This window comes from Drosophila serrata, unplaced genomic scaffold, assembly GCF_035046125.1.
Source record: "Drosophila serrata isolate PLE 108 unplaced genomic scaffold, ASM3504612v1 contig_359, whole genome shotgun sequence".
Lineage (NCBI taxonomy): Eukaryota > Metazoa > Arthropoda > Insecta > Diptera > Drosophilidae > Drosophila > Drosophila serrata.
This window is the reverse complement of record NW_028257257.1, coordinates 432,763-459,308: the sequence shown is the minus strand read 5'-3', so window position 1 is coordinate 459,308 and position 26,546 is coordinate 432,763. Positions and strand designations below refer to the sequence as shown.

Sequence of the window (26,546 nt, the reverse complement as noted above, 5' to 3'; positions counted from 1 at the left end):
AAGAGCGTTTCTCGAAAAAAATTCGCTATGCATTTTCTGGCGGCGTAACGCTTCACTGGATTAAATTAAATTCCAAACGAAGGGGAGACCTCTTCACCCCCGGACTTGCATGGGAATGAAATTCACACATACAACTCAATTAAGTTCGTGGCGGAGTGAAAAACTTAATTTAATGCTTAATTGCAGCATAAATATCAGCGGGGGGGAGCCTAACAAAAAAATATCTATGGGGGCGTTGGGAAAAATCAATTTTTAGCCTCCGTTTGATCCTTGAAGCATATGCCCCGCCGCCAATTGATAAGCAATTTTCCAATTCGCCTACAATTTCCATTTTAATAGAAAAATCCCACGCTGAATAAAAAAGGACTTCACACAACTGCCAAATATGATGAAAGTCCGCTGTTAACCGAAAAATGGGCGTGTGCTGTTCAGCTATGTATAAAGCCAAATTCAATATAAAAATTCAAATCATTCAATTATCTGTGGCTCAAGCGGCGAAGCAGGCGGGGGGGAAGCTTTCCGATGGAAGCGCAAAAGCTGAATCAATTTGGCAATTGAATTTCACGGCAAGTTAGGGTCTCGCTTCCCGGCATTCGACTTAAACAAGTAAAATAAATGGCATTTATCAGAAACAAATCAAATTTCCGCTTGTAATGTAAGCAAAAACGAGGAAAAGATACAAGAAAGATAAACAGAAAATGGCAAAACCATAGCGATGGGAGAGGGGCATCCTTTAAGGATATGAGATGATAGATAAATTTAGGGAATATTGCTTCTAACCAGATGTTTCCCATTTTTGTTTCCTTTAAATTTTCCATTGCTTTCCTTGTTACAAAAAAAGAGAAGAAATATGGAAAAAAGGATTGTCAAAAGGATAATCAAATGATGGGAAAACCTAGAAAACTGATGAGCTAAGCTTTGGGGATTTTCTACCTAAAACCATGAAATGCTAAATCCATTTTGCCAACTTTTATTCTATTAAATTCTTTTGCGAGAACTTTTTCAATAAGTATTTTTTGTTTTTTACATATATATATATATATATATAAATTTTAGCAAACGGATTTCACCTGGGCCAACATTTTTTCCATTTCGCGTATTCCATTTCAATTTACAGCCATTAAATCAACGCTGACTGCAGTATATATATATAGCTATATATAGACACGGTTTATATGCTGCTAAACAATGCTCTAAATAAACAATAAAATGGATAGCAAATAAAAAGGAGATAGGTTGCATGGCGGTGGATGGAAAATCACGAAAAATCCACGCGAGTCTCAATTTTCTTTAGTCGGATTTTTATATATATTTTGTTCTCCTTTTTATTAGCCCTTTTTATACGTGTGCACGTATTTTGGCGCGTATCTATGAGATACGAGATACCAATTTGGTAGCTGATATTGGATTACATGACAACGACTTGGCCTTAATGAGTTCAACTCGCTTCGCTGACTTTTGATTGCACAGGAAAAAATTAAATGTTGTTTATTATGCAATTAATATTTCATAAATTGAAGAATAAAAAGGATTTCAGCTATTTTCAGAGAATATTTTTAACTGAAATACAATATTTTACATTAAAAAGTCTCTTTTGTAATGATCGTAATAATTGTATTTTTATATGAAAATTTTTTCGGAAAATCAAAATTTAAAAAATGCATAACTAAGCCAAAAAAGCATTAATTTTAATTCGGAAAGCAGTCCTATGTTAGTTTTTATTAGGATAACAAATTTGCATACTCAATTACAGCTCTAAAAAAATTCAAATTTTTGACAATTTTAATGATGGAAAATTTTGACTAAAAAATGTTGAAAAAAATTTGAATTTTTTTTTTCTGACGGATATAGCTAGATCGATTCGGCTGATGATTCTGATCAACAATATATATGATTTATAGGGTCGGAAATGAGTCCTTCACTTAATTTCAAGCTTCTGACTAAAATATAGGTTATAAATACATTATAAAATCACATATCAATTTGAATTTATCAAAATTGTTGAAATACCCGTTTTCCCGCCTAAAAATACTTCTTAAATATTAATTCTGTTTGTATATATAATTAAAGGACTGCTCGTTTCGGGTTTCAACTGTTGCAGCTGCTGGAACCGCCTCCAAGATGCGGTCAGTACGCCTTGTTTATGCAAGGGTCAGGTCAATCTGGAGCTCACAAAACCGCAACATGTTACTGCAGCCTGTGGGTGTGAGCCGCAGGACCGACTACTGTATCTAAATCCGAATCTGTATCTGTATCTGTATCTATATGTGTGCATCTGCATGCCAATCTCTACCGTCGTGGACGTATCCCAGGGCTGAGCCTCGACTTAATGCGCTTGCATAAACAATGGGCGCCGCCCTTGGGTACCATCTTCATCTCACCGCCGCATCCGTATCTGTTAGTTACGAACTTGTGTCCCTGTAAGCGGATTTGCCTTAATGTTCTCTCTTTTCCCTTTTTCAGATGTTCACCGACCCGATGATATTCGAGTCGCCCTGAAAAGTATGCAGTGCTAAACGATGGCATAATTAGATCAGAGTCTGATTTCAAACTAAAATGCGAGGGACTCGGATTCAAAGAGATCAGAAAATAAAATGTTATCAAGTGCGTAAGGGGATGCCTTTGGCTGGTCTCTCATCAAAATCGAAATTAAGTTGTCACGACAACTGCCACACATGATTGTTGTTGCTGCCTCTTGTTGCTGCGGATACGATTGGCAGGACGACCACCAGTTGCATGTCCACTGGAAGCCAACCCCCTCTCTTTATCCATGAAGCCACCCAAAACATTCAGTTCCAAACGGGGGAAATCCAGCGCAGGCGCCCTTGTGGATGCCAAGTTTCGTGGTCGTTTACCAAGTTTCGTTGGCAGGACAAAAATGCCAGCACACAATGCCAGGATAAACAGTTCCTTGCGCGCTTTCAACTGCAAAGGTTGGACCAAAAAGGCGCCTAAAATTCGTATCCGAACGCGAGAGAATCCCTAAGAGAAGACGAAAGCCATAAAAACTTAACAAATCCGCCAGTTTAGCACAAAAGGACGACGCTTAACTTTTAATGACGCGACGGGGTAATTTTATTGCCATGGTCGTGGCCTGATAACAGTGTTAACAAAGTAGCCGCGTCAGCCGACAAAAAAGTTGCTCAGTTTTCCCTCGAACCGGATTCATACCGATTCCGTTGCCATTTTTCGTTGAAATCAAAGGACGAAATCGTAAAAGGCGGCCAAGTGTTGGAATTTATGAGTTCACAATCGTAATTGAATTTTATGCGAAAACTTGGTGTCGAGTTTTCCTTGGGATTATTGTGGCAATAAAACAAACACGCACGCGAACAAAAGGACTCCAGTCGTGGTCATAACGAAAATTGCCGCCAAAAAACAAGAAAAAAAAAGAAACATTCGAGATAAAGGTGAGCAAATTGCATTGTTTTCATATCCTGAATATCCTGTTTACGAGTCAATTTTGGGGCTTGATTTTAACATCAAAGTACGGACCTTTGAGTCCTTGTTAAACAGTGTCTGTGCGAAAAAAAAAAAGAAAAGGTCAGTGGCCTTGAGGTGAAAGGATTGCATAGGCTCTTGTTTCGCTCTGTTGCCTTTGGTCGTCCTTTCATCTTCTCTATATAATTATTCAAACAGCAGGGGTCTGCTCCCCTTTTTCGTTCTTCGCCACCTTTTGGCACTTTGGCCCTGCGATGCACATCAAAATGCATTGCAAAGTTTTGCCACGAAAGCTGTTACACTTTCTGGCCCTGTTCTGTTCTGTTCTGCTTAAAGTTATCAGCGGGGAAGCGGGAAAGCGGAAAAGCGCAGCGGAGGGGGAAGTAGGGATCTGAGGATCCTTGCTATAGGAATCAACTTTTTTTGGCCATATCCTCGCTGCTCCCTTCTTGAGGCAGACTTCCTGTTAAGCTGTCAACATGTTTGGAGTGAAGTGTTTCAGCTTTCGCGCAAAAGTTTAAATACTTCAGGGAGTTGAAATGCATGCGAGGTCGCTTGTGAACAATATTCGTGGCTCATAAAAATATGCAAAATAATCCCCGTCCTGTGGTGTGAAATCTCCGACAAGTGTTGCGAGTTTAACACATTTTTCAAACCCTTGAATTAAGAAGTTAATTTGGAGAGGAGTATAAATAATAAAAGTTTAATTGTGAAAGGTCGTAAATTCTAAGAATAACCTTAATAACGAATCGAATCTTTAACTAAAATCTATTAAAGATATTTGAAGCTATCAAAGTGCGCTGCCTTTAACTGTTTTTAAGTTATACAATGAATAATGTCTTTTAAAATAATTTATAATCAACAAAAGTATCTATAGTCAACGATTGTGTGAAATTCCATGTATTTCGAATTAGATTAGCTGACTTTTAAAAATTTATTTAAATTAGTAAATAAAATTGTATACACCTTTTTAAAAAGTATCTTTAAAGAAAGGTACAAAAATCAATAAGAATTTTCTGAAAAATGTTATGATACCCGTTCACTAAAAATAACTATCTGAAAACCCCCTAAAATTTTCCCTTACCAAAAAATTCCAATTAGAGAAACATCCCCAAAGAAAACCATTGTCTAATTTACGGCACAAGTTTTCCTCAGGAAAAGTGCTCTGCTTTCCCCTTCATAAATCGAATTACTCACCGCAGCATACTTTCGGGGTTAAGCCCGAGTTAAACGGCATTAAAAAAGTGTAGCGGAAATTAATGAAGATAAGTCCCTGGACAAACTTTTGGCTATCAACGGATCAAGCTTGAAGCTGTGCCATAAAAAGCGCACTTAAATGCAGTCTCCATAGAAGCGACACAAGGACACAAACCGAAAACATTTCCTGAGAAGGCTCCTTCGTCGTCGCCAAGGAAATGTCAAGCGGCGGCGACGGCGGCGGTTTGCTGGCCGCTGTCGCATTTTCACATTTTTGCATTCGCAGTCGACACTTCCGCAGCGGCGACAGGTGCTGCCTGTCAGCTGCATTCGAAAACCGCGAATTTTTCACCAGTTTCCCCTGCTTTTCACCAGGATTTTCCCTTGCCGCGTCTCTTGGCCGTGTCAAGTTAATCAGCGAATGCTCCCCTTCCTTTTTTTTGCATTTTTTTCGGTGGCTTTTCAGGATTTCATCTCTTTTATTTTTTTTTTTGTTTTTGGTGGGTTAAAAAATTTCACGCCCGCCGCGAAAACTTTTCATTTTCACGAAGCGAGTGAGCCGGCGTTAATAAGGTATAAAAAAGCATAGGTTGAGGAGGGGGAAAAACCGGAAAAGCGGCCAGAGACAAAAGAGGCTCATAAAAAAGAAATGGAGCTTGTTTGTCTAACTTAGAAGCTCCCTCTTATTTTTCCCCCCTTTTTTCGCCATACGCTGTAAACACTTTTATTTGTTTAAGTTCGCTGGCGTTGCTCTTGGCAGTGACTTTCGTCGAGTAGCTAAAGACAACAACAGAGAGCGAGGCGTCTAAATGAAAATCCCTCTTTTATTCACCAGGATACAGTGGAGGGTGTGTGTGTGTGTGTGTGTGTGCTGGTCGTACATGTGCGATAATTCACACACTGCTGGCACAGCAAGCGGTACAGCGAAAGGCTTTTAGGAGTTGTCTCCGCTTTTTCCGCTCTCTTTCACTCCTTTTAATAAAACGGACTCCTTCGACACGCCCCCCTCCGACGGCGCTACGCCCACCTGCTGTCGCTCCGGCATCGTTGACATTTTCATTCATCGTCTTGGCAACCGTAATTAAAATCGTTTTAATTTACTTTTTGCCTCACACACTCCGGAGTGCACTGAGAATTGTAGCAAGATTTTGAAGAAAATTTCTTCTTAGAAATGTACCCTTTCTTTTTGTTTAAATATTTGTTTAAAATTGGTTAAATTCTTTTTTCTTTTTTTTTTGATAAATTTTTTAAAGCTAATTCTAGATAATGTATTGTATTGTTTTTCATTGATTCCTTAATTAAACACTTTAAATAATCATAAAGTTTTTTGGTTTACTAATGATCATGCCTTGAAATATTTTCCAGCAATCTACTGCTAGGCTTCTTTAAATTCCCCTCCGTTAACTAAAAACTTCAATGGCGTCCATGGCGACATCTATATAATTTTTTTCTAAATGTAAATCCCTCTTCCTCGCTGCTTCCGTTTCCTGGGAAAAGTGTGTAGCACACTTATCGGGGCTCGTCTGCTGGCACCGCGCCTGGTTTATGTTTATCGACTTTTGTTTAGCGGCTGAGGCTGTTGCTTTTCCACTGCTGCTATACTGTTATTATTTCAGTCTCTGCCCGTCGGCGGAATCCCTAGTCCTCAGTCTCCTGCGCCCCTCGTCCTGCTCATTATGTGGGCGTGCAAATTGCTGCATATTCATTTACCGTTATCTCTTTCTTGTCAAGTAAAACACACATTTTACTACAACAACAGCTGCTGCCACTTCAACACAGCCTAGATGCCACGCCCCCGCATAAACATCATTCGACGCCCACACTTTGCCTCGATGTTCTTAATAACATAAACTTCTTTTCTCTCAACGCCCGAGAGTTGAGTTAATGAAGAATTTCCATGACGATGTCGTTGCCCGTGAGCCAGCAATTACACAGGGAGAGAAAATGGGTTGAATTTGCTGAGATTACTTGAGGGAATGTTCTTTAAACTAAGTGGAAATCAGTCTAAATATTCGTTGCTAAATATTAGGATAAAATATTAAGAGAAATTATGAATGAACTTTTAGTTCAGAGTGGAAACATCTCAAGTTTCTGGAATATTTTTCCAATAGAAACTTGTAAGAGAAAGACTTCAAAATTATAGTAAAATTAAAAGAATTTGCTCTTTTATAACCAAATATTTAGCATATTGCTTATATTTTTGATATAAATATATTGTTACACTGACTCAGCGTATTAATTATTATTTTAAAAGTAACTAGAAAAGTCAGACGGACAATCTGATAAATGAATTAATAATAAATACCACTTCTGTAATCTATAAAAATATATATTAAAAATGTGTTATTGTAGTATTGTTTACTCATTACATATTTAACTTATTTTTCCCCTTGTGTAAAAGTATCTATTCGTGTATATCTTTTGATACCACTCCTGCACCTCCACCTGCCCAGGCTCATTATATATAAAGATATATATATTGTTGCCTGTCGACGGGGACGTCGTTCCGTCCGTTGCCTGGGGAACCGAACAAAACGTCTAGAAATTTGCCAGTCGAGTTGGCTGGAAGCGTATTAATTTTGCTCATAAAATGATTGCCGATAAGATATGATCTGTGTTTGCCCTGCGACTCATTTTGAGTCGCCATAGAATTCGTCTGCCTTTTGAAGTTGAGTTGAGGAGTTGTGCACTTGCCAGGAATGGAGGATATACTTTCAGAGTGGCGGCAGGAGTGGCAGCTTCAAGGAGTACGAGATGTATTCACCTTTGGCTTTGTAATGAAAACTGAGCTATGGCATCATCGCCGCTGTAAGCCGCTTAAAATTGCCGAGATGATGTGTGCGTATGAGTAAAATCTCTGGGGTTTAGGGGCCCCGCTATCAAAACACTTTGGCAGGGCAGCACTTCTTCATTCTGCAACATTTTTGCTTCAATATAGAATAGGATATGTTGCCAGCAACATTGCTCACATACAACACACCACACACACACACACACACACTTCGCAGAGTCCTTCGTGGGCACGTGTATGTGTGCGATACACCCACACACTGGGAATATTTCGGAACAGGCGCTCAGCGGCGAAAGATGGCGGCCCGAAATGGTAAACACGAAATACGCATCGCCACACACACAGATACTCACCCATACACATGCACACACACACAATGCATAACATGACGCACACACAGACGCCGCGCACACCACTAAGCAGGCACACAAAATCGTCCTGGAAGTTGGCGAAAGCAGCGAAAAACGGCGAAAAAGCCGAGTAAAGTAAGACACTCTTTGCGAAATGGTTCGCGGGGGTCATAAGGGCACGAGGGGCTGGAGTCTGGCGGAACGAGGCCAAACAAAAGCGAGATAAACAAGGAGAGCATCGCAAAACACACACACACGGGAAAAAACAAGAATTAATATATATATTTTAACAAAATATATAAATATATAATCATAGTTATCCTTTTTCTAACTCTTAGCCACAAAATTTGGACTATAAATAAATTTATTTTAGTTGTAAATATATTTTATTTGAATTCATCTATAGATTTAACTGATTTTAAAAGCTCTAACAATAATGTTTAAAACATTTAAGTGTCAGAAGTAGGACTATTTCCACAGAGAGTTTTAATTTAAACCAAAAACCATGTCAGTGTTCTAAATCAATTTATCCATTCAAAAGCTAAATAAAGTGTCCTATAATTTTCTCCCAGTGCCCACACACACACACACACACACACATGCAGATACCGACAGACATTGAAACAGTTTTGTATGTGTTTTCTTTTCTTTTCTTTTTTTCTTGTGTGCCTCATAAAACGGTCTCGGCCTGCAGTTGAGTCCTGTCTTAAGGGGGCGCCGGAGCGGTTGCTTTATGGCCATCACCCCTCTGGCTACATCGCCCCTTTCCTCCCCCCTCGATCCCACCCTCAGTTGTTGTTAATTTCGCCACTTTTCGCGCGGGCATAATAAAGTTGATAAAGCAGCCGCAATGCTGCCTTTGAAGAGTTCGTATTTGGGCAGCGCCAAAAAGTAGGCAATTATATTTTGCATAAAGAGACCAAACAGGTGAACTTCGAAATAACGAACGTATCTAGTTTAATTAATAATTAATAAATGGAATAGGTATAATTTAATATTATCTCCCTTTTAAAACACAGAATTAAATAGAGTTTTCATTTCACTTCCTTAACCTAAATTTAAACCTAAATATTTCAAATTTAAGACCCACTGAGCCCTCTCAGGAATTTCTCAAGTGGCAAATAGTGTTTGGGCTTAAGGAAGTTAGACTGTACAAGGGTATTCCTTGCTGTGTATGTGGACTATACAATAAATCCCCCATCCTGGTAATGAATAGCAACTCCTCAGCTGTCTGTCTTGGTTTCCGTTAAGGCTGCTAAAAAGCGTGTCAAATAACTGGGCCAGCATGCGAGTTGGTAAGGAGATAGGGACATCAGCTGCCTTCCTAAGCGTCGGCCATAAAACAAATGAGCCTTCAACATGAGTTCGTCATTTGTTTTTGCCACCCTGTGTCTCGTCGCAATGGGGAAATTTTAAGGCGGCAGCTGCCATTTATGAAAAGCCTTTTTGCCGTCATAGACAAAAATATTTCTCGTGCTCGCATAAACTATGCACTCGAAAATTGCCGCCTGATTACAGGACGAAAAACAATGGGAATGTTATAAAGGCAGGAAGAGGGGATAATATACATATATACACTAAGCACTCTAGAAACTCAAAGTCTGTCTGGCCGTAAAATGCAGAAAGTAACACAAAGTAAGAGGACTTGTGTACCTTCGGGATTCGCAGTTCGTGCTAGTCTCCCCGCCTTTATGATCCTTGTAATTAATGCATACCTTAAGGATATAATAGCTAGAGCATGGTCTGGCCGGAGTCTGGCCAAAGATAAACTGAAAATGAAACGGAAAGCGGTGGGGGAAAGCAAAAGAAAATCAAAACCGAGTGTGACTGACGTTTTAATAACTCGCAACAGTTTTGTGCAGCAGCATTTTTCCTATCCTAGAGAAAATCGAAACTGCCGGGGCTTTTCATTTGGCTGTGGAGTGTGAGTGTTTGTGTGTGGGAAAGCCAACTCCTCGACTACGCTGCCAAATAGTCAACGAACAATAAGTCTTAAAGTCATGCCAGGACTGCCAAGTGTTGTCCCTGTCCCCGCTCCCCGGGAAAACTGACTGACTTATGCACTATGTTATGCATGCAGTCGAGTTGCCAGCCCGTGTTCCTATCTCGCTCTCTGTGCTATCGCTGGCACACAACAAATGTAACTACGAAATTTAACTAACATTTTTGTGCATCCTGACATCCTTACACACAGGCTGAGCAGCTCTTTTAGAAGCTGTGTGAGTGCGGATGGCAGCTGACCTTTAAAAGGATTTTCTTTTGTTTTGCAAAATATTTCTGACAAAGAAAATATTTTGTGATATTCGAAAAACTAAAGATTTTAAGACATTTTGACCTCTTGAGAGTGTTTGGTATTCGGGGAGGAGTTTAAATCCTTTTCTTTCTGTTATTTTCGAGAGTTTTCCTTATATAGAGAATATATGGTGTGGCATTCATGCAAATTAAGTGGAATAGTTGCTTTTAAAGGTCTTTAAAATAGATGTGAAATTATTAATAAAGAGATTTTTAAATAGAAATCTGTTTTCAAGAGATTTCTAAACATATTTTTATGCCCTTGCAGAGTTTTTATAATTTAAGCTTGCTAACATGAGTAGCAGAAGGTTGTGCCTTACCATGCAGAGTATTCCCAAGTCCTTGATATGTTGCTCCTTGCTTATTTTTAGTTTTTTTGTTCTAGTTCTGTGCTGTTGTCCTTCACAGTTGGCTGCATCAGGGCCTGAGTTACTTTCGTTACTCTCGACACTGCAGCAGCAGCACAGTTTTTATTTCGTTTCGGAAAAACACTCCGCCTGCCGGCTTCCCGGCCCCAATACGCTTTAATGCAATGACATTAATTTATGAGCTGCTGGCCCGAGTTGAAGCCAAGCTCCGTTTCAGCCATTTGAGTCGCTCTCTAACTCATTTATTCACTGGCAAAGCCCGGCAAATGGGGGGACCGGAACTGGTTACACGGAGGAGGACTCCTCGGTTTGGCATTCACACGCCTCGTCGCGCTGGCACTTAAGTAATTTCAAGTTGCAAACAAACACCCCGGATGTCTTGCTCCCAGAGCGGAGCGGGAGCCATACCAAATGTCAAAGTAGTTGTTAACATTTCCGCTTTTTCGCACGGCTTTTCTCTCTGCTCCCTCTTTTATTTTTTGGAGCTGGAGCTGGAACTGGGAAAAACTTTGGTTGCAACCAGAAAGCGAATTGCAAGCCACAAGGAATGCAGTCAAGTAAAGCTGCTGGCGAAAAAAGTTTCCCTTTTGCCCGGACGACACTCTTAAATTACTGACTTAATTATAAAACATGAACGTTGCTGCTGCAACTGGGGGAGCTTAGCCTGGCCAGCATCCTGCAACGAGTTGGCATTGCCACTGCCACTGCCATTGCAGTTGCCAGTAATTTACATAAATAAGTTGGCGCGGAGTATTAACATGAAGGTTACAAATCGCCCAGATCCTCCTCCCCCACCCTGGGCTCCATAAAATGTTAAATGGCATTTAAGCTGTTGACTTTTAGATAAAACCGGGTCAACTGTGGCTTGACCTGCTAAGGGAGAGAAACTATAGAAGATGACGGGGTTAGGGAATGACTGAAGAGAAAAAGCTAAAGGGTAGCTCCAATTGTTACAGTTCCTGCCCCCCCCCCCCCTCCGCCACATGTCCTTCGCCCTCTAACCCCTTTGCGACTTACTGTCGCTTCATGTTGACAAGCTTAACAACCGTCAGCTGCAAGTTGCTGCAATTCCTCATCACTGGCTCACACACATCACATCGTGTGTGTGTAGAACCTATCCCACTTTCCCCCTGGCGGCTTGACTGCTGAGGTTCTTGAGGTTCTTGGGGTCTGAGGTCCTTGCCACCCACCCGCACCCCCCTGCCAGTCTCATGTGCAACTGACATTTTTCAACAAGCTGTGGGATTTCGCCCACAACCAGTGGCACATCACATCTACAAACATTGACTTTGACTTGTTCTCGCTCCCCCTGAATTTTTAGGGGGCAGGGCGGCCCTAACCAACCAACACACACTGGGGGAAAGTCAAGGATTTTAATCAAGAGTAACGACTTATTTTCCAAAGAGGAACATATTTTTGAATACAAAGTGATGAATAAAGTTATAAGGCTAATATGTAAAGCAACTAGAAAGCAGAGAGAAAAAAGCTTCAGAAGTTTATAGCTTTCTTCTCGTAAAAATGTTTAAAAAAATAATATACCTCTATCTTTTCTTCCTTTAAAATCTTTAAATAACTACATATTTTAAAATATTTTAAAATATTTAACCTCTTATAATGATTTTTTCCCAGTGATTCCAACTGATAACTCATCAAGTTTCCATATCCTGGCCCAAGCTTGCCAGTGAAGCGTTTTTAATGTGTTTATAAATATGCCGGCCAGACGAAGTCCTTCGTCCTACACACACACACACACACCTCCTTCTCCCAGAGGCCTTCCCTTCGATTCAAGCCTTGGAAAACTCTAGTTTATAAAACTGTTGTGTCCCGTACCCCCCCTTTTGATACGCTCCAAATTGACCCCTTGGCTGTGTGATGTCGTTCATGTATCTACCTCTCTACCGCTCCTGGCCAGGATACCGAATCCAGGACATCCTGTGTCACTGGCCCTGGGTTGGGGGATTTGTTATGAGTCGAGTTGAGTTGAGTCTGCTGGCAGACTAAGCGGAAGCTCTGCTGTGGCTGTTTATCAACAATGCCACGCCTCCTGCGGCTTTCTGGGCTAAATGCTAAATGCGAGAGAATTAATGCAGGCTCCTGGAGGCGAAGGATGATATTGAAATTAGTTGGCCAAACCACACAGGGTTAGGTGATAAGGCGTGGCCGGTTTTGGCATTTAATGAAATCGTTAGCCCAGACAAATTTGCATAATCGGTTGGTAGATGGGTTTTGGGGCAGTATATCCTGACAGGCAATGATGTTAAATATTTGAACTATGGGTGGATATAATTGCCATTTGATTGCCGAAAGTGAAAGGTGATTTTGGGGGTTGAGTTTAAGGGAGACAGGGAAAAATTAATAACGAAGAGAGTGCATATAAACTAGGTAAAACGAAGTCTTAATTAAAGGTTGCATATATTTAAGGTATAATAAATAATTCCCTGAAATCAATATGTTTTAAATAAAATATTTTTTCCAGAATAAATTAAATACAATATAATATAATAAATATAAATATAATAATTAAATTGGTTTCTCACTTACCGATTATTGCTGAATTATTTTCGTTTTATTTGTATTTATTTTTTCTTTATTGAGTCTTTGTCTCTTTGACTTAGCAATTAAATTAAACGCACGATTCTTTCCTTCCTTTCCCTTCTGATATTTGTGGCACTATTTTCTATTTTGCAGAATTAAACACATTTAATATATTAATTAATTAGGCACTTAAAAAAAAACAAACAAAAAATGGAAGGGAATAGAAAGAACATACACGCACATCCCGAAACACTCGATTTAAACGCGCACTTCAAAACATTCTTTATTTACATTCTTTGTGTTCATAACTGTTAATCAAAATCACAAGCCGCAAGAAACGATTGCTTTTGCACGTTTTCTTTTCTTTTTCATCTTCTTTACACCCTTTGCACGCTTGCATACAGCTGTGCATAGGTAACACATATTGCGGGGGCTGCTGCTGCTTTGCATTGTCCGCCGGAGTCCCACTTGTTTTTATTGCAGTTTTAGTAACTTTTATTCAATATCCACTAGCTAATTGAATTGAAAAGGTCTTATTTATTATGTTGGTTCACTTTGGCAGTCGCACAATTGCTGATTTTTTCACATTCCGTTATCCGCTTGCACAAATACAGTTGGCCAGAGAAGCTCTGCCCACTTCTTATTGAAATTCTTTTCGAATACACTTGTTTAATGCCTTATTAAAGTGTTTCCACATTACACAAAGTTAGTTTTAATGTTGGAGGGGTTTGTTTAGTATTATTAACCATTTTTTCCAGACTTTTAGCGTTTTTTAGCAGCAGCAGCAGCGGCACACAACAAATTTTTCACTTTGGCAAATGCGTTCTTCTTCTTATTCTTTCTCATTTTGCCTTCTCTGCCGCTCAAACGGTGCTGCTCTCACAAAGCTTCTCTCTCGATGCTGCTCTCAAAGTTCTGCACTCACTTTAACGCTCGAACTTTGCCGGTCTAACTTTGCCGCTCTCTCTTGACCACTCTCCCTTTACTGCTCGCTCTTTCCCGCTCGCTCTATGCAGATCAATGCAGCTTGCAATTAGAGCGGCAACAGAAGCTTTGGAACCTGGGAAAGAAGAAATAAAAGGCGTGAAATGAATTTCCGTTAAATACAAATAATATAGACTGAGAAAATTGGCGATTTTAGTGTTTTATGATTGATTGGTATTAGAAAATAATAATATATTTTTATGTATATCTAAATACACACAATTGATTCTTAGGAAAGATCACTGTAACTTAATTATTCTAGCATCTGATGGCCAAAGCTCATAAATATGGCTAGATAAAACCAAAGCTTCAGTAAAGTTTCATAGCTAGCCTAAATATAGAAAACAATGAACGAAACTAACTAACTAACCGAAGTTTATATACCTTGCAGTTTACAATTCTGAATATCTGCTTAAAATATTTCCATTTATTAATAGATATTTTCAGTGTCATTTTTTACGGCAAATCAAAATTTAAAAAACTCATAACTAAGTCAAAATAGCATTAAATTTAATTCGGAAAACTTTCCTATGTTAGTTTTTAGTAAATAAATAAATCTGCATACTAAATAAAAAGTTTTAAGAAATTCAAATTTTTGGCATTTTTTTTTTCTTAAATTTTAACGATTTAATCCCATACAAATGATTGTAAATTTTGAAAAAAAAAAGATTTTGACTCCACATAGCCAGATCGATTCGTCTGTTTAAGCTGATCAAGAATGATCGGAAATGACTTCTTCACTTGGTTTTAAGCTTCTGACTGAAGGTGCAATACCATTTTTAATCGATATTAACTATATTTTTATATAATTATTTTTTGGGCAAATTAAAAGTAAAAATCTCATAACTAAGCCAAAAAGGCATTAATTTTAATTCGGAAAGCATTCCTTAGTTAGTATTTAGGAGGTTAATAAAACTGCTTATGATTTATAGGGTCGGAAATGACTCCTCCACAGCATTACAAGCTTCTGGCTGAAATCATAATACCCTTGGAAGGGTGTAAATATATCCGAATTTTTCTCCCATCACTCCGCTCCCTAAAACTAATACCCAGACTTAAGGTAACTAGTTTTCGTCTCATTTTCCTAGGCTTTTCTATCGCTGTCACCTCCTTTCCGCCATCATCATCATCATCGTCCTCATTCCAGTCTCCCATCCAATCAGGGAAATATATTCCAACCCCTCGGAGTGAGTTCCTTTGTTGGCCCAATGCCTGGTATATATTTTCAATTTCATGCCTAAGCCTGCTTAGGGAGGGAAAAATGAAACCATATTAGTTTCGGCCCTGTCGTTTTATTGAAGCAACAGAAATGATAATTTCGTCAATAGAATGTTTTTTGGGGGGCAGGCCAAGTCCCTTACCCGAGAGATATTCCATCTTGTAAGCCCCGTGGCCAGGACAAAAGGCTCAAAGGCTCCTTCCCCCCCCCGAAAAGTGCATGAATTTCAATTTCTGCTTCCTTTTTTTTTTTTGTTTGTGGCTGCCAGGATTTGCAGTCTTACACCCCCGGACTTTTGTTGGTTAATAATCAAACGCACTCGTTTGCTTACACACATAGTTGGGGTTGATGATGTAAATGTGCCTGTGGCATTTGGCTTTCTCCCCCCATTTCTTTACTTATTTTTTTTGCCACTTTTGTAGCCAAGGAAGTGCCCTTGGTTATTAAACTTTTTCGTAGACATGTGATATCCAGGACATGTTATTCGGGGTCTCGTCCATTAGCGCCCAGCCACAAATCCTGCCGCCCCTTGTTTGCCACTGTTGAGTAATTGGATTAGATTACTTCTCTTCTTTTTTCTTTTTTTTTTGCTTCCTACCTGTGTGTATAAATATATATTTATACTTTTTTGTGGTTGGTACAGCTGCTGTCAGGCTTGATTGATTGATTGATTGATGGATGGGATGGCATGGCTTGATCTTGTGGCATTGTCAATATGCTTTTTACGGCCCTCGCCATTTTGAGCCAAGTTTATATTAAATTTCTTTTTAATGGTTCTGTTCTCCCTCCGAAAAAGGGAATTGTATCAGTATCGATATGTGTATATATATATATATTTACATTTACTGGCAATGTTCCTCGACTTTATCGCTTTGCTTCAGGCAAGACCAGGGCAGTAATAATTTTCTGCATCATATCTGCAAGACTATTAAATTCACATAAAATTTCCCTGCGATATGCCCGCGTTTTTCCCACGCAATCCTTCGCTTTTCCCACACACACATCACACACACACACACACATTTTCCACGCCCGCCTAGAGCTGCAACCAATGGGAAAATCATAAAAATTTATGATTGCAATAATCTGGCTTTTGCACGAAACTTGTTTTTCATGCGGAAGTGCAGAAAGCGCTTCCTCCGCTTCCCAGGAATTGACACGAAAATTATGAAATAAAAAGTCCAAAACATTGAAGCAACATTGAATGTGTAAATTTTATATTTTAATGATACTTTTGGCGGCCTCTGGAAGAGTGTTTCAGTTCATTCGCAATCATGCAGATAAGATGCCATTTTCAGCAAAAAAAAAAAGAAACACGAAATTGTTATGTCAAAATCGATAAATGACTTTTGCTTCAAAATCGTTATTTTTTGGTGGCTACTCAAGGACATCTTGACACTGAAGGAAAGGACTAGGCTTGGAGATTTTTATTTCCTTTTTTTCTACAAAAAGTCATACTCTAAAATATTTACGAATTAAATAAATAAATAATGGAAATAATGGTAAAAACATAAAAACCCCTTTAAAAAGTGAACTAAAGGTTGCTGTAAAAATGTATATTTGATTATACAAATCATAGCATACTTTTATGAAACTAAACACAAATGTTTAAGACCTTATTTCCTTTAAAAAATTTCATTTAAAAAGCTATTTTCTCAGTGCTCCTCCTACGAAGGCCAGACCTCAATTTTAACTTTGGGCATAAGCCCCACAGAAAAAGACCCAGCCAGGACGAAGGACGATTTCGCCTTATCATGCCCTGTGCCGTCCGATCTGCGTTGAGTTATCAACGAAATGCTTAATTTAGTTACCACAGTTAAGACCCCCCTCCCTCAGAGCCCCCCTCTCTACTATCTCCCTTTGGTCCCTCGGCAAGTGTAATAATTTGTTGTTATTATCTTTCCGGCGGAGGAGGAGGCGACCCCAAAGACAATGCCAGTCGCATTGGCCCAGTTCCAAGGACAGGCCACGCAGGAGGCATCCTTTTGCATGTGGCATCCTTTCCTATATGGAATATACGTATATATATATATATATATATTTGTAGGAGGATATATGTGTGTGTGTGTGCTTGGGGGGCAACATAATGAGCGCATTACACGCCATGTGGCACTTGTGCCTATCTCCGATGTTCTCAACAACTTGGCGCTTCGCCTGCGTCGAACGCATAAATTTCAAGGACGCCGAAACACGCGCCAAAAGGGGGTGAGTGGGGTGGGGTGGGGCGAGGGAGGAATTGGAAAAAACATGGCCCAAGAACATGCGAAGCGCGAAAAATAAATTGACAGCCCGAAGGTATGTAGCGCGCTTTTACTCAGCCAGTTTTGACCTACATGTGAGGCAAGGTAAGGTAAGGTAAGTTGGTGGAAAGGGGAAGTCGGTGGGATATCGCTGGGTAAAAAAGGACACTATGTCAGGCTGAAATTTACGCAGCAAGAGTATATACATTTTCATAATTATCAAGGCAAGTTTGGGGCAAGCCTTCTTTGCAGGATATTATATATAATTTTAGTCAGAAGCTTTAAACGCAGTGAAGCAATCATTTCCGACCCCATAAATCATATATATTCTTGATCAGCATCAACAGCCGAATCGTTCTAGACATCTTAGACAGAAAAAGAAATGTATCAATTTTTTCAAATTTTTTTACATCGAAAAAATTTGGAAAATTTACGAAAAAAAATATTTTTTTTTTACATTTTTAACTGAGTATGCAGATTTGTTAACATTCTTAAAACTAGCATTGAAACGCTTTCCGAATTGAAATTAACCAATTTTTGAACCAGTTATGAGTTTTTTAAACTTGAATTGGTTAAAAAAACATCAAATAAAATTATAGGTAAATTTCAATGAAAAAATTAATGTTTTTACATATTCAACTGAGTATGCAGATTTATTAACCTGATCAAAACTATTATACGAGCGGTTTTCGAAGTAAAATTATTTTTTGGCCTAATTATGAATATTTAAATTTGTACTTATCGAACAATTTTCAAATAAAGTTCGTAAAAATGTAATAATTCGAAGCTTAATTATGGTCGATAATGCAATTTGCCATAAAGACTACATTAATTTTTTCCTTTATTCTCATCAAAATGAATAATTTATTGTGATTTTTTATACAACTCAAATTAAATGAATCCCTTGACAACCTTGTTTTTTGCTTCTATTTAAAAATAAATTAAATATACCAATAATCCAAAGTATCCCTCAAGTACACTTAACAATAAAACACATTTAATTTATATGAACTTATTGCCATTTTAGAATTACTTTTAAATTACCCTCCAGAGTGCAGCTATGATTAAATATTAAATTTAACTCGCATTAAATGAGTGCTTCAGGTTTATGGTAGCTCTCTCTCTTAATAATGATAATGACCATAATTTATTGAACAAAATAACCCCTCTTGCCCCTGTTTGGCCAAGAGTTTCCCGGTAATGTCATTAATTGCACACGCATGAATTTTTGATGCATTCGGTTGCAAAAATCAATTAAACGTGAATTCAGGTGATACAGAAAGTGCAAACGACATACGAAATCATTTAAAACAAATATTTAATTAATAGAAACAAGCATTTGTAAAAAAGGTTAGGTAAGCGAAAATACAGATTATTCAAGTGGAAATATTATTTTATGCACTTTGTTTAATAAACACTTTATTTTAGAGATATTTAATAGAAATAATTCTGGGCTTATTACAGATTTAGGGACATTTGCTATTTTATCTATTTCTCTTACATATTTTTCTAAATTTTTATAAAGGTAACACAATATAAACTCCATAGACTCTAGCCAAGTTTTAAAAGAAAGCCTGCGGAAAAATGGCAAATGGTTATTTGAAAATTGCCGCCCTGTGACGTGTGCGCAATTTCCGCTGCTGAAGGTTTTTGGTTGGGGGTTTGGCTGGAACCGATGGGAAAAATGGCAGCAACTATGCCGGGGTCATTCATCCTGCAAAGTGGCGACACACCAAAGCCGGCTCCGAAATGACTAATGGGCCAAAGGGGCAAAGAAGTAACAGGAGCAGGAGCAGGAGCAGGAGCAGGGAAAGGACACAGAGAAAAGGCCGACGACGACGTCGAAGAAAGGCAATATGCAAAATTCGTAATTTGCCCTGGCAGACAGGACGAAACTCTCTCACCCTCGAAGGACGAAGGCTCTCTCCCTTTTGCTCCTTGGCCCCCTTGGGGCAGTTGTCGCATTCACTTGGCCCCTGCAACGTTCGACTATTTTTATGACCAAATGGCGTTTTATTGCCATCGACTTTTCTCGATTTCTGGTTCAGGCACACACACATATCCTTGTATATAGACTAGGACTACTATCCTATTCCAGGACCTGGTCTGGTGTCCTCTCAAAATGTGGGACAGAATCTGGTTTCCTTCAGGACTACTGACTAGTTCAAAACAAGTTGACATTCCTGGGCATCCAGCATCCAGCATCGGGAATCGGGACATGGGGCATCCCTTATCGATTTTCTGTTGTTGTTTGCGGGCTAACCAAATCGCCGCCTTAAGCTGTCCAGGAATCCATTTTCCTCCAGCCTCTTCCTCGATTTATACGGGGGGTGACTTCGTCCTGGGTGTGGGTGGGGCTTTGGCAAAACGTTTCAATTGATTTGAACATTTATTGCTTTCGAGGGGAGGACGTCATGGGACATTGGCCAGACGTTTGGACGAAAGGTAGTCGGAATTATTTCGTTGCATAAAATAGTTTCTTTTTTTTCTTTTCCTTTCTGTTGTTCTCCTTTTCTTTTCGTCCTTTTAAGCCAAGGTGGAGAAATCAATGGCAATGGGGAGTGAGAGTGGCAGTTTTCTGTTCCTTATTGGCATCTTGGCCGGATGCTTGGCCTGGTTTTCATTTTTTTGCCAGGTATTAGGTGGGTTTTCAGGGTATATTTGTCACTACAAATTAAAGTTTATTTTAGAGAAATTTTAGGGAATTTAAAGTAATATTTCAAATAGAGATTTAGCTCTTGAAAATGTAGGTAAATTTTAATGAGGAGTTTTAGGAAGTTGTTTGTACTTTTATTTTAATATCCTTTTCATTTCTTATTTAAAGCTATATTATAAATTATAAATTACCTAAAAAATAATATAAATTTTACTGTTAAAGGTTATCTGATTGTCTAATCATTCTAGTAAAAAATTCCTTCTTGGTTTTATTTGAACAAATCAACATTCCTTATTCCGGCACAAGAAATCCTGTGCTGGTCCATTGGCTGCGCATTTCTAAAATCAATTCCATTTGCTTTGCATATTTTGTTCGAGTTTCTGTTTTTATTTTAAACTAACAATTTTCAGCATTTAACCGATTGTGCTGAGGTGCATACCAAAAACATTTTCGCATTCATATTCGGGGAATATGGAAATTCCAAATGCACCGCATAGTCGAGAATAATAATTGTTTTGTTTATGGCTCTGTCAGACTTTTGGCTTTAATTGCACCGAAAAACATTCCGAAAACTAATTAAAATTCTTTTTTGTTTTGTTGGGTTTTTTTTCACCCGCTTTGCATATTCAAATCATTAAAGAGAAATGCACGACGGTGTGTTGGCAATTTTTTGTAATTTGGCTCAACTCAACACCTTTTTGAGGGGTTGCTCTGCTCAGGCGAGACCAACGTGTTGGCATTTGTTTTTTACTCTCCTCGTTTTTTGTGCCCCGCAGCAAAAAACACAAAGAAGAGCGGCAGGAACAGGAAAAAAAACAATTTCAAAATTCACATAATGAACTGGGGAAAAACCCCGGGATCGACGACGGGCGAAAAGGACGAAAAGCAATCCTTAAAGCCCTGCCAAATAGCATGCCAGTTGGCAGTAAGCGAGAAATAATTATTTGCCGTGCTAAGCGAACATTATTCACTCGAATTCGGCCAGGAAAAGGCGTAGCAGCAACGGCAAAACAGAAATATGTTAAACAACTCGTCCTGATACAGCCACAAAAAAAAAAACAAAAATTGTAAAGGCGGGGAATTAAGGCTCCAAGTAAAAGTGTTTTCACAAATTTATCAGAGAAAGAAAATTATATTTTGTGATTTAAAAGATTGTAAAATAAATGAGACAAAATGAATGAATCAAGGCAAATATTATGAGTTTCAGAAATAATGAAATATTGTATGAAAAATGTTTTTGAGCATTTTCATTAGAAGGTTTCTTTGGTGATTAATTTAAAGTCTTGAGAAATGTTATCTAACACCATGTATCAGCTTAATAAGGGCTTTTAACTGCTTGCTCCTTCTTTTGTTATTAATAAATTCCTTCTGTAATTTAATTACAAACCCCCATTTTTCTCTCAGTACCCATTTAAGTGTATTTTACCCCACCTGACTGACTGCTTTTAATGTTGTCATTTTGGGGCCGCTTTAGTGATTTACCTTTTGCCAGTGCCTTGTTCCCATTTTGCTGCGAAATTTGCTGTCTAATTTATGTAAACCAGCCGCTCATCCAGGCCTCATCCTTGCCAGGACTTTCTGCGCCTCCTTCCCTTACCCTTCCCTTGCTCCAGAAACGCACTGTAATTTATGAAATTGCCATCAGCTCTCATGCTCTCACGTCTTTCACTGACTTGCCCTCTCGCCCTCACAACCATTGACATTATGAATGTTTTTCAATTTTATTTATGACGTAAATTGTTAATAAATGCAGCCGACATCGGAACGTGACTCGCCCGATGTCTTATCGCATTCGCCGGAATGATTAATGTACGGCATAAACGAATTGCATTTTAAATAAATTATTACGCATACGCCGCGTGGACCTCGCGGGCGTCTCTAATGAAGCTGCCGGCTATTTGAAGGACCAGAGCGACGAAGAGCAAAGAATCCTTTTTTAAAGGAGTCGAGCTGCGGCATGTGTACTCGCCAAACTTGGTTGGCAAACTCTTTTTCTCATTTTTTTGCTTTGCTTGCAGCTTGATTAAAATTTCATTAACAAAGAGCGGCAAAAACTTGCGGCATACTTTAAGGCTGCGGCTGCGGCTGGCGTGTGTGGGTGCGAGAAATCTGCGGTGCCGCACACACACCCTGACACACAAACACACACACACCCACCATCACCGATGTCGGCACATAAAACGCTTTGCTTGTTCCGAGGCTACCGAAGGATTTTTTATATACCCTTTGCTCTAAATATTATAAAAGGTATATAAAGTTTACAAAAAAGAAACCATATAGAATGAAGTTAAAACTATTACTTTTAAACCTAACTAAAATATAAATAGCTTTTTAGGTAGAAAAAGGGTTTGAAATCATTCAAATGGTTTTCTAAACTACGCAGAAATAAATAAATACATAAATTTTAAATTTTCAAAAGGTTACAGTTTGCACCATAACTTTAAACAATTTTTCAAATAATTTCTTATATCATTTACCCCAAAAATGACTACTTTTTCTTTCTGAATTAATCACTAGGTATTAAATAGTCGAAACAGCTGCCTTTAGCCATACTTTTGGCTTTTTTTCTCCATTCTCTGCTGGCTTTTTTCGCTTGAACGCTTCGTTTGTTTGCCAAATGGCGACGGATCCTTAAGGATGTGTGTCTGTATGCCGCACAGTGTGGTGTGTGTGTGTGGCACTGTGTGTGTCTGGCTGTGAGTGTGTGTATGAGTGCCTGTTAAATTGCTTGTTTATGTTGGCCCGCGCTTCCGGCGAACAAGGACTCTTGCCGCATGCGGCAATCACTTGAAAATTCTCATATGATTTTGATTTCTTTTAATTTGCGAACAACTCTCATTCCATTCAGCCTGTCTGTTGTTTGCCTCTTTTTCTCTCTTGCCCCCCCCCCCCCCCAAAGGATACTCCTCTCCTTGCTTTGGATTTTTTTTGCATGTTGGCAAATATTTTTGTTTAGGCTTGTTGATTTTATTATGGCTTTGTTGTTCCACGCTGCTCACTTAAGCAAATTGAGAATTTGTAAATATTTAATGAGCCAAGGATAAGGAGAAGAAGCAACAGGATGCAGTTTACGGTATAATAAAATTGTAATTATTGTCTGTTAATATATATAAAATCAAGTTAAAGTTAAGTTGAAGTTCCTTCAATATTTAAATACGGGAATATGTTATTATCTTAAGTTAAGTTAAGTTTCCTTTGTCCCTGTGTCCTTTTCTACCTGACAGCATCAGGCTCAACAATCGCCTTAACTGCGCGCCATAATTATAATGCCAACTACAGCGTTAATTCACTTTTCCGCGACTGCACTGCACTGCGAAAAACAATAAAGGTAGCTGCTTGAGCACTTATTAAGTTTCACCTCATTAATTGTTCACTTTTGTTCTGCGATCCGCCGAGGGTTTCCACTGCCGCCGAGACAGGCTCTTAGTGGCCCTAATCCCCGGCCCGCAAAAACCTCACACCCGTCGGCATGTCAAGCATTTAATTACTGGCCATCAGCAGGGCTTAAAAGTGACCCCCATCCTGAATCCGGGAATCCGCTTCGTTAAAATAATATTAAGCCAGTGAAGGGATTAAGGATTCATCATCACTCCGACCGCCTGTCCCTTTTGCTAACTGCCTTTTCATTTTCATTTTCATTTTTGCTACGCAAAATATTTTCATTAAAATGTCAAAAAATATCTGAAAATATTTTGCGCAGACACGCAGCAAAAAAATAAGTGAGAGGGGAGGTGGTCATAAAAATAAATGGCCAACGCAAATGCAAGAGGCGGCAAAAAGGATTCAAGATTTGTTTAACCAGGATTCGTTTGCCGTTTTGTCCTCGGCTCCAGCGAATTGTCGGGAGAGTCGTTAAATTGTTTTCATTATCCTTGTAAGCCCTGCCAGCGAACCGTATATTCCGGGGTCAGAGGTAATGGCCGCTCTCTCTTCAGCTATCGCCATCGCCTTCCCTCTCCTCCCCCATTTCCACTCCTCCTCTGTGGCAATTAAAACCGCAATGCAAATGAGCTGTGCTTAATGCGTATGCCACCAATGTTTGCGTGTGTGTGTGTGTCTTTACACTGGGGGAAAATTGTTCGAATGGAAAAAGCCGAATTACATATTTGAATCGATGTTTATGAATACTTTTATATGACAATTTTTACAACAAAACAAACTTTATAAAACTCATAACTTAGCTAAAAATGCATTAATTTCGATACGGAAAGCTGTTCTGTTCTAGTTTTTTATAGGTTAATAATTCTGCATACCAAAATTACTTTTTAAAATGTTTTACATTTTTTCAATTTTTCAAAATGTCAACTAGGTCAAAAAGTCCCCTAAAAAATGTTAAAAAAATTTCCAAAATTTGTTTTCTTCCTAGATGTCTAGAAAGATAGGCCTGATCATGCTGATCAAGAATATATATGATTTATAGGGTCGGAAATGACTCCTTCACTTCGTTTTAAGCTCCTGACTGAAAGTATTACAAGTAAATAAATATATTTATATTATCCTATCATATCATATATTATTTTATAAGAATCTATAAACCACTCTTGAAATATTAAATACAATATTTGAATACCTAAAATTACCAGAATATATAAAAAATTCTTCAATAATGCCACGTAGTTTCTTGCTGTGCACTTCCCTCTGAATAGTTTGCGGTGCTGGAGCATAGAAAAATTTAATTGCTCTGCTGGGAAAGGCTGGTCCCTTAATTTTTTCGCTGTTGTTTTGGAAAACGCTTAGGCCGCTCCTAGTTGTAAGGCCCAAACCCATATGCAAAAAGGGAAAAGCGGGAAAAATATTCGAATTGGGTTGGTTGGCACTTGTTGTTGGGGGTTTACTCGATCCCATTGGGTAAACAATCGACACATGATGCATTCAGAGGAAAGACGACCAGGCTGTGCCGGGCCGACCTTCGCCTTCGCCTTCGTTTCGCTCGTGTTTCCGTTTCATTTGTAATTAATTAAATTACTTCCGCTTAAACTACTCTGCAGACGCCGGAACCCGAGTCTGAGAACGATTCCAATTCCAAGTCCCAGCCCGGCGACTTCTCAATTACGTCTCGGTCCTTGGTCCTCGGTCCTCGTTCCCTTCTTGGCGCAGCCCAGGTCCTTTTCCTGCTCCAGCTCACGGCTTGTTTATCCTTCGCAGTCTCAGCCTCTGGACTCGGCGAAGTAATTAAGAAGACATTTCACCCGGGCATCCTTTAATCTGTGCGTTTTATTTGCGGCATCGTGTTTACTTCATTGCTCGTCCAGCGAAAGATTACAGAGGGAGAAATGTATGCAAACTTTACTTTTGTAATGCTTTCGATAGAGGTTTTTATTGTGGAAATGAAAATGTATACAAAATAAGCATTAACTCTGCTAATTAATAGGCTTCACCCCGGAAACCTCATATATCCAGGGCAGATAGTTGACCACATTGACAAAGCCAACAAGCTGACCTTTGTCACAAGGGCCTTCAAACACAAAGGAGCTAACTCCAATGAGAGTCCGTTTCTCCAGATGCACCAAAGGTCCCCCTGAATCGCCTCTGCAAATGGATGATCCTGGATTGACACGGCCACAGATTACCTCCCCATTGGAGTTGTACGTTCTTTGGCACTCCAAATCGCTGGCGATCTCTACTTCAGTCCACATCAAATGTTCGGGTTTGGAAAGATCCCTTCTATTCCATCCGGCGGCAATGGCCCACTGATTCGCATAGGACTGGCTTGTATCCTTGGAGGATGGCAGGGGAATAGATTTAATATTATCGGAAAATTCTATCCGTTTGGTTTTTATTAGAGCCAAATCGTTTATTCTATAATTTTTATTAAAGGTGGGATGCTTGACAACGTTTTTGTACTCAAAGGATTCCATTAATCCTTGTTCTCGCACTGTGGAGCCAAAATATATAAAGCCCTTAGACTGAAGGGAAAAGTTTTTTAAGCAATGGGCAGCCGTTAGAATCCATTGATTCGATATTATATTGCCACCACACCGATATGCTATGTTTGGGTCTATCATGATGAGACCGACCAGGTAGGGAAATTCACCTGGTTTGGCTAAATGCCCATTTACGACACGAGGATGCACTGCCGTACTACCAATGTGAACTATTGGGAGTAACAATACGAACAGTATGAAGATCATTTTGAACTGAAAACTTTACTTAAAGTTGCAGACAGCTGAAATTTCTTTTTATACTAATTTTTCTTAAAAAGATTTTAACCAATTAAGAACTGTAATTGGTTTCCTTCAGTGAACTATAGTTTGCAGATAAGAAAAGCTAATTAAAAGTGTAGCAAGTCTTTGTTAACTTTAGTTTTATATTGTTTGCTCAACTCAACTAGCTTATCTGTATTAATAATAAATCAGAAATGTTTACTTGCTAATTTGTTAGAATTATTGAAATATATTTGTGCTGCACATTTATTTTTCGCTGTGCACTAATTTAGCTTCAACTAGCTTATCTGTATTAATAATAAATCAGAA

General features: G+C 38.9%; 3 protein-coding genes across 4 annotated transcripts in view; 1 reads left to right on the top strand and 2 right to left on the bottom strand.

Moving 5' to 3' along the window:
• Egfrap (EGFR adaptor protein) overlaps nt 1–24,534 on the bottom strand; it is a 102,593-nt gene extending 78,059 nt beyond the window's left edge. The window contains exons 1-2 of one of the 2 annotated variants that reach the window (XM_086838715.1): nt 13,216–24,534; nt 12,981–13,116 (exon numbers count right to left, since the gene is read on the bottom strand). The gene's annotated coding sequence lies outside the window, so the exon portion shown is untranslated. Of the gene's footprint in view, nt 1–12,980 lie in introns of both variants that reach the window. The other variant, XM_086838714.1, reaches the window with a different exon arrangement.
• Nucleotides 2,099–26,546, top strand: part of PVRAP (PVR adaptor protein) — a 41,731-nt gene continuing 17,283 nt past the window's right edge. The window contains 2 exon segments of the mRNA XM_020953396.2: nt 2,099–2,126; nt 2,464–3,410. The gene's annotated coding sequence lies outside the window, so the exon portion shown is untranslated.
• Nucleotides 13,777–26,205, bottom strand: LOC110184777 (collagenase-like). The gene has a single exon (XM_086838717.1). It carries the CDS (start codon nt 26,202–26,204, stop codon nt 25,434–25,436), a length of 771 nt encoding a protein of 256 aa, XP_086694843.1. The 5' UTR covers nt 26,205; the 3' UTR covers nt 13,777–25,433.

Coding starts and splice junctions, on each gene's coding strand:
- LOC110184777 (XM_086838717.1), bottom strand. CDS start 26,204: ATGATCTTCATACTGTTCGTATTGTTACTCCCAATAGTTCACATTGGT.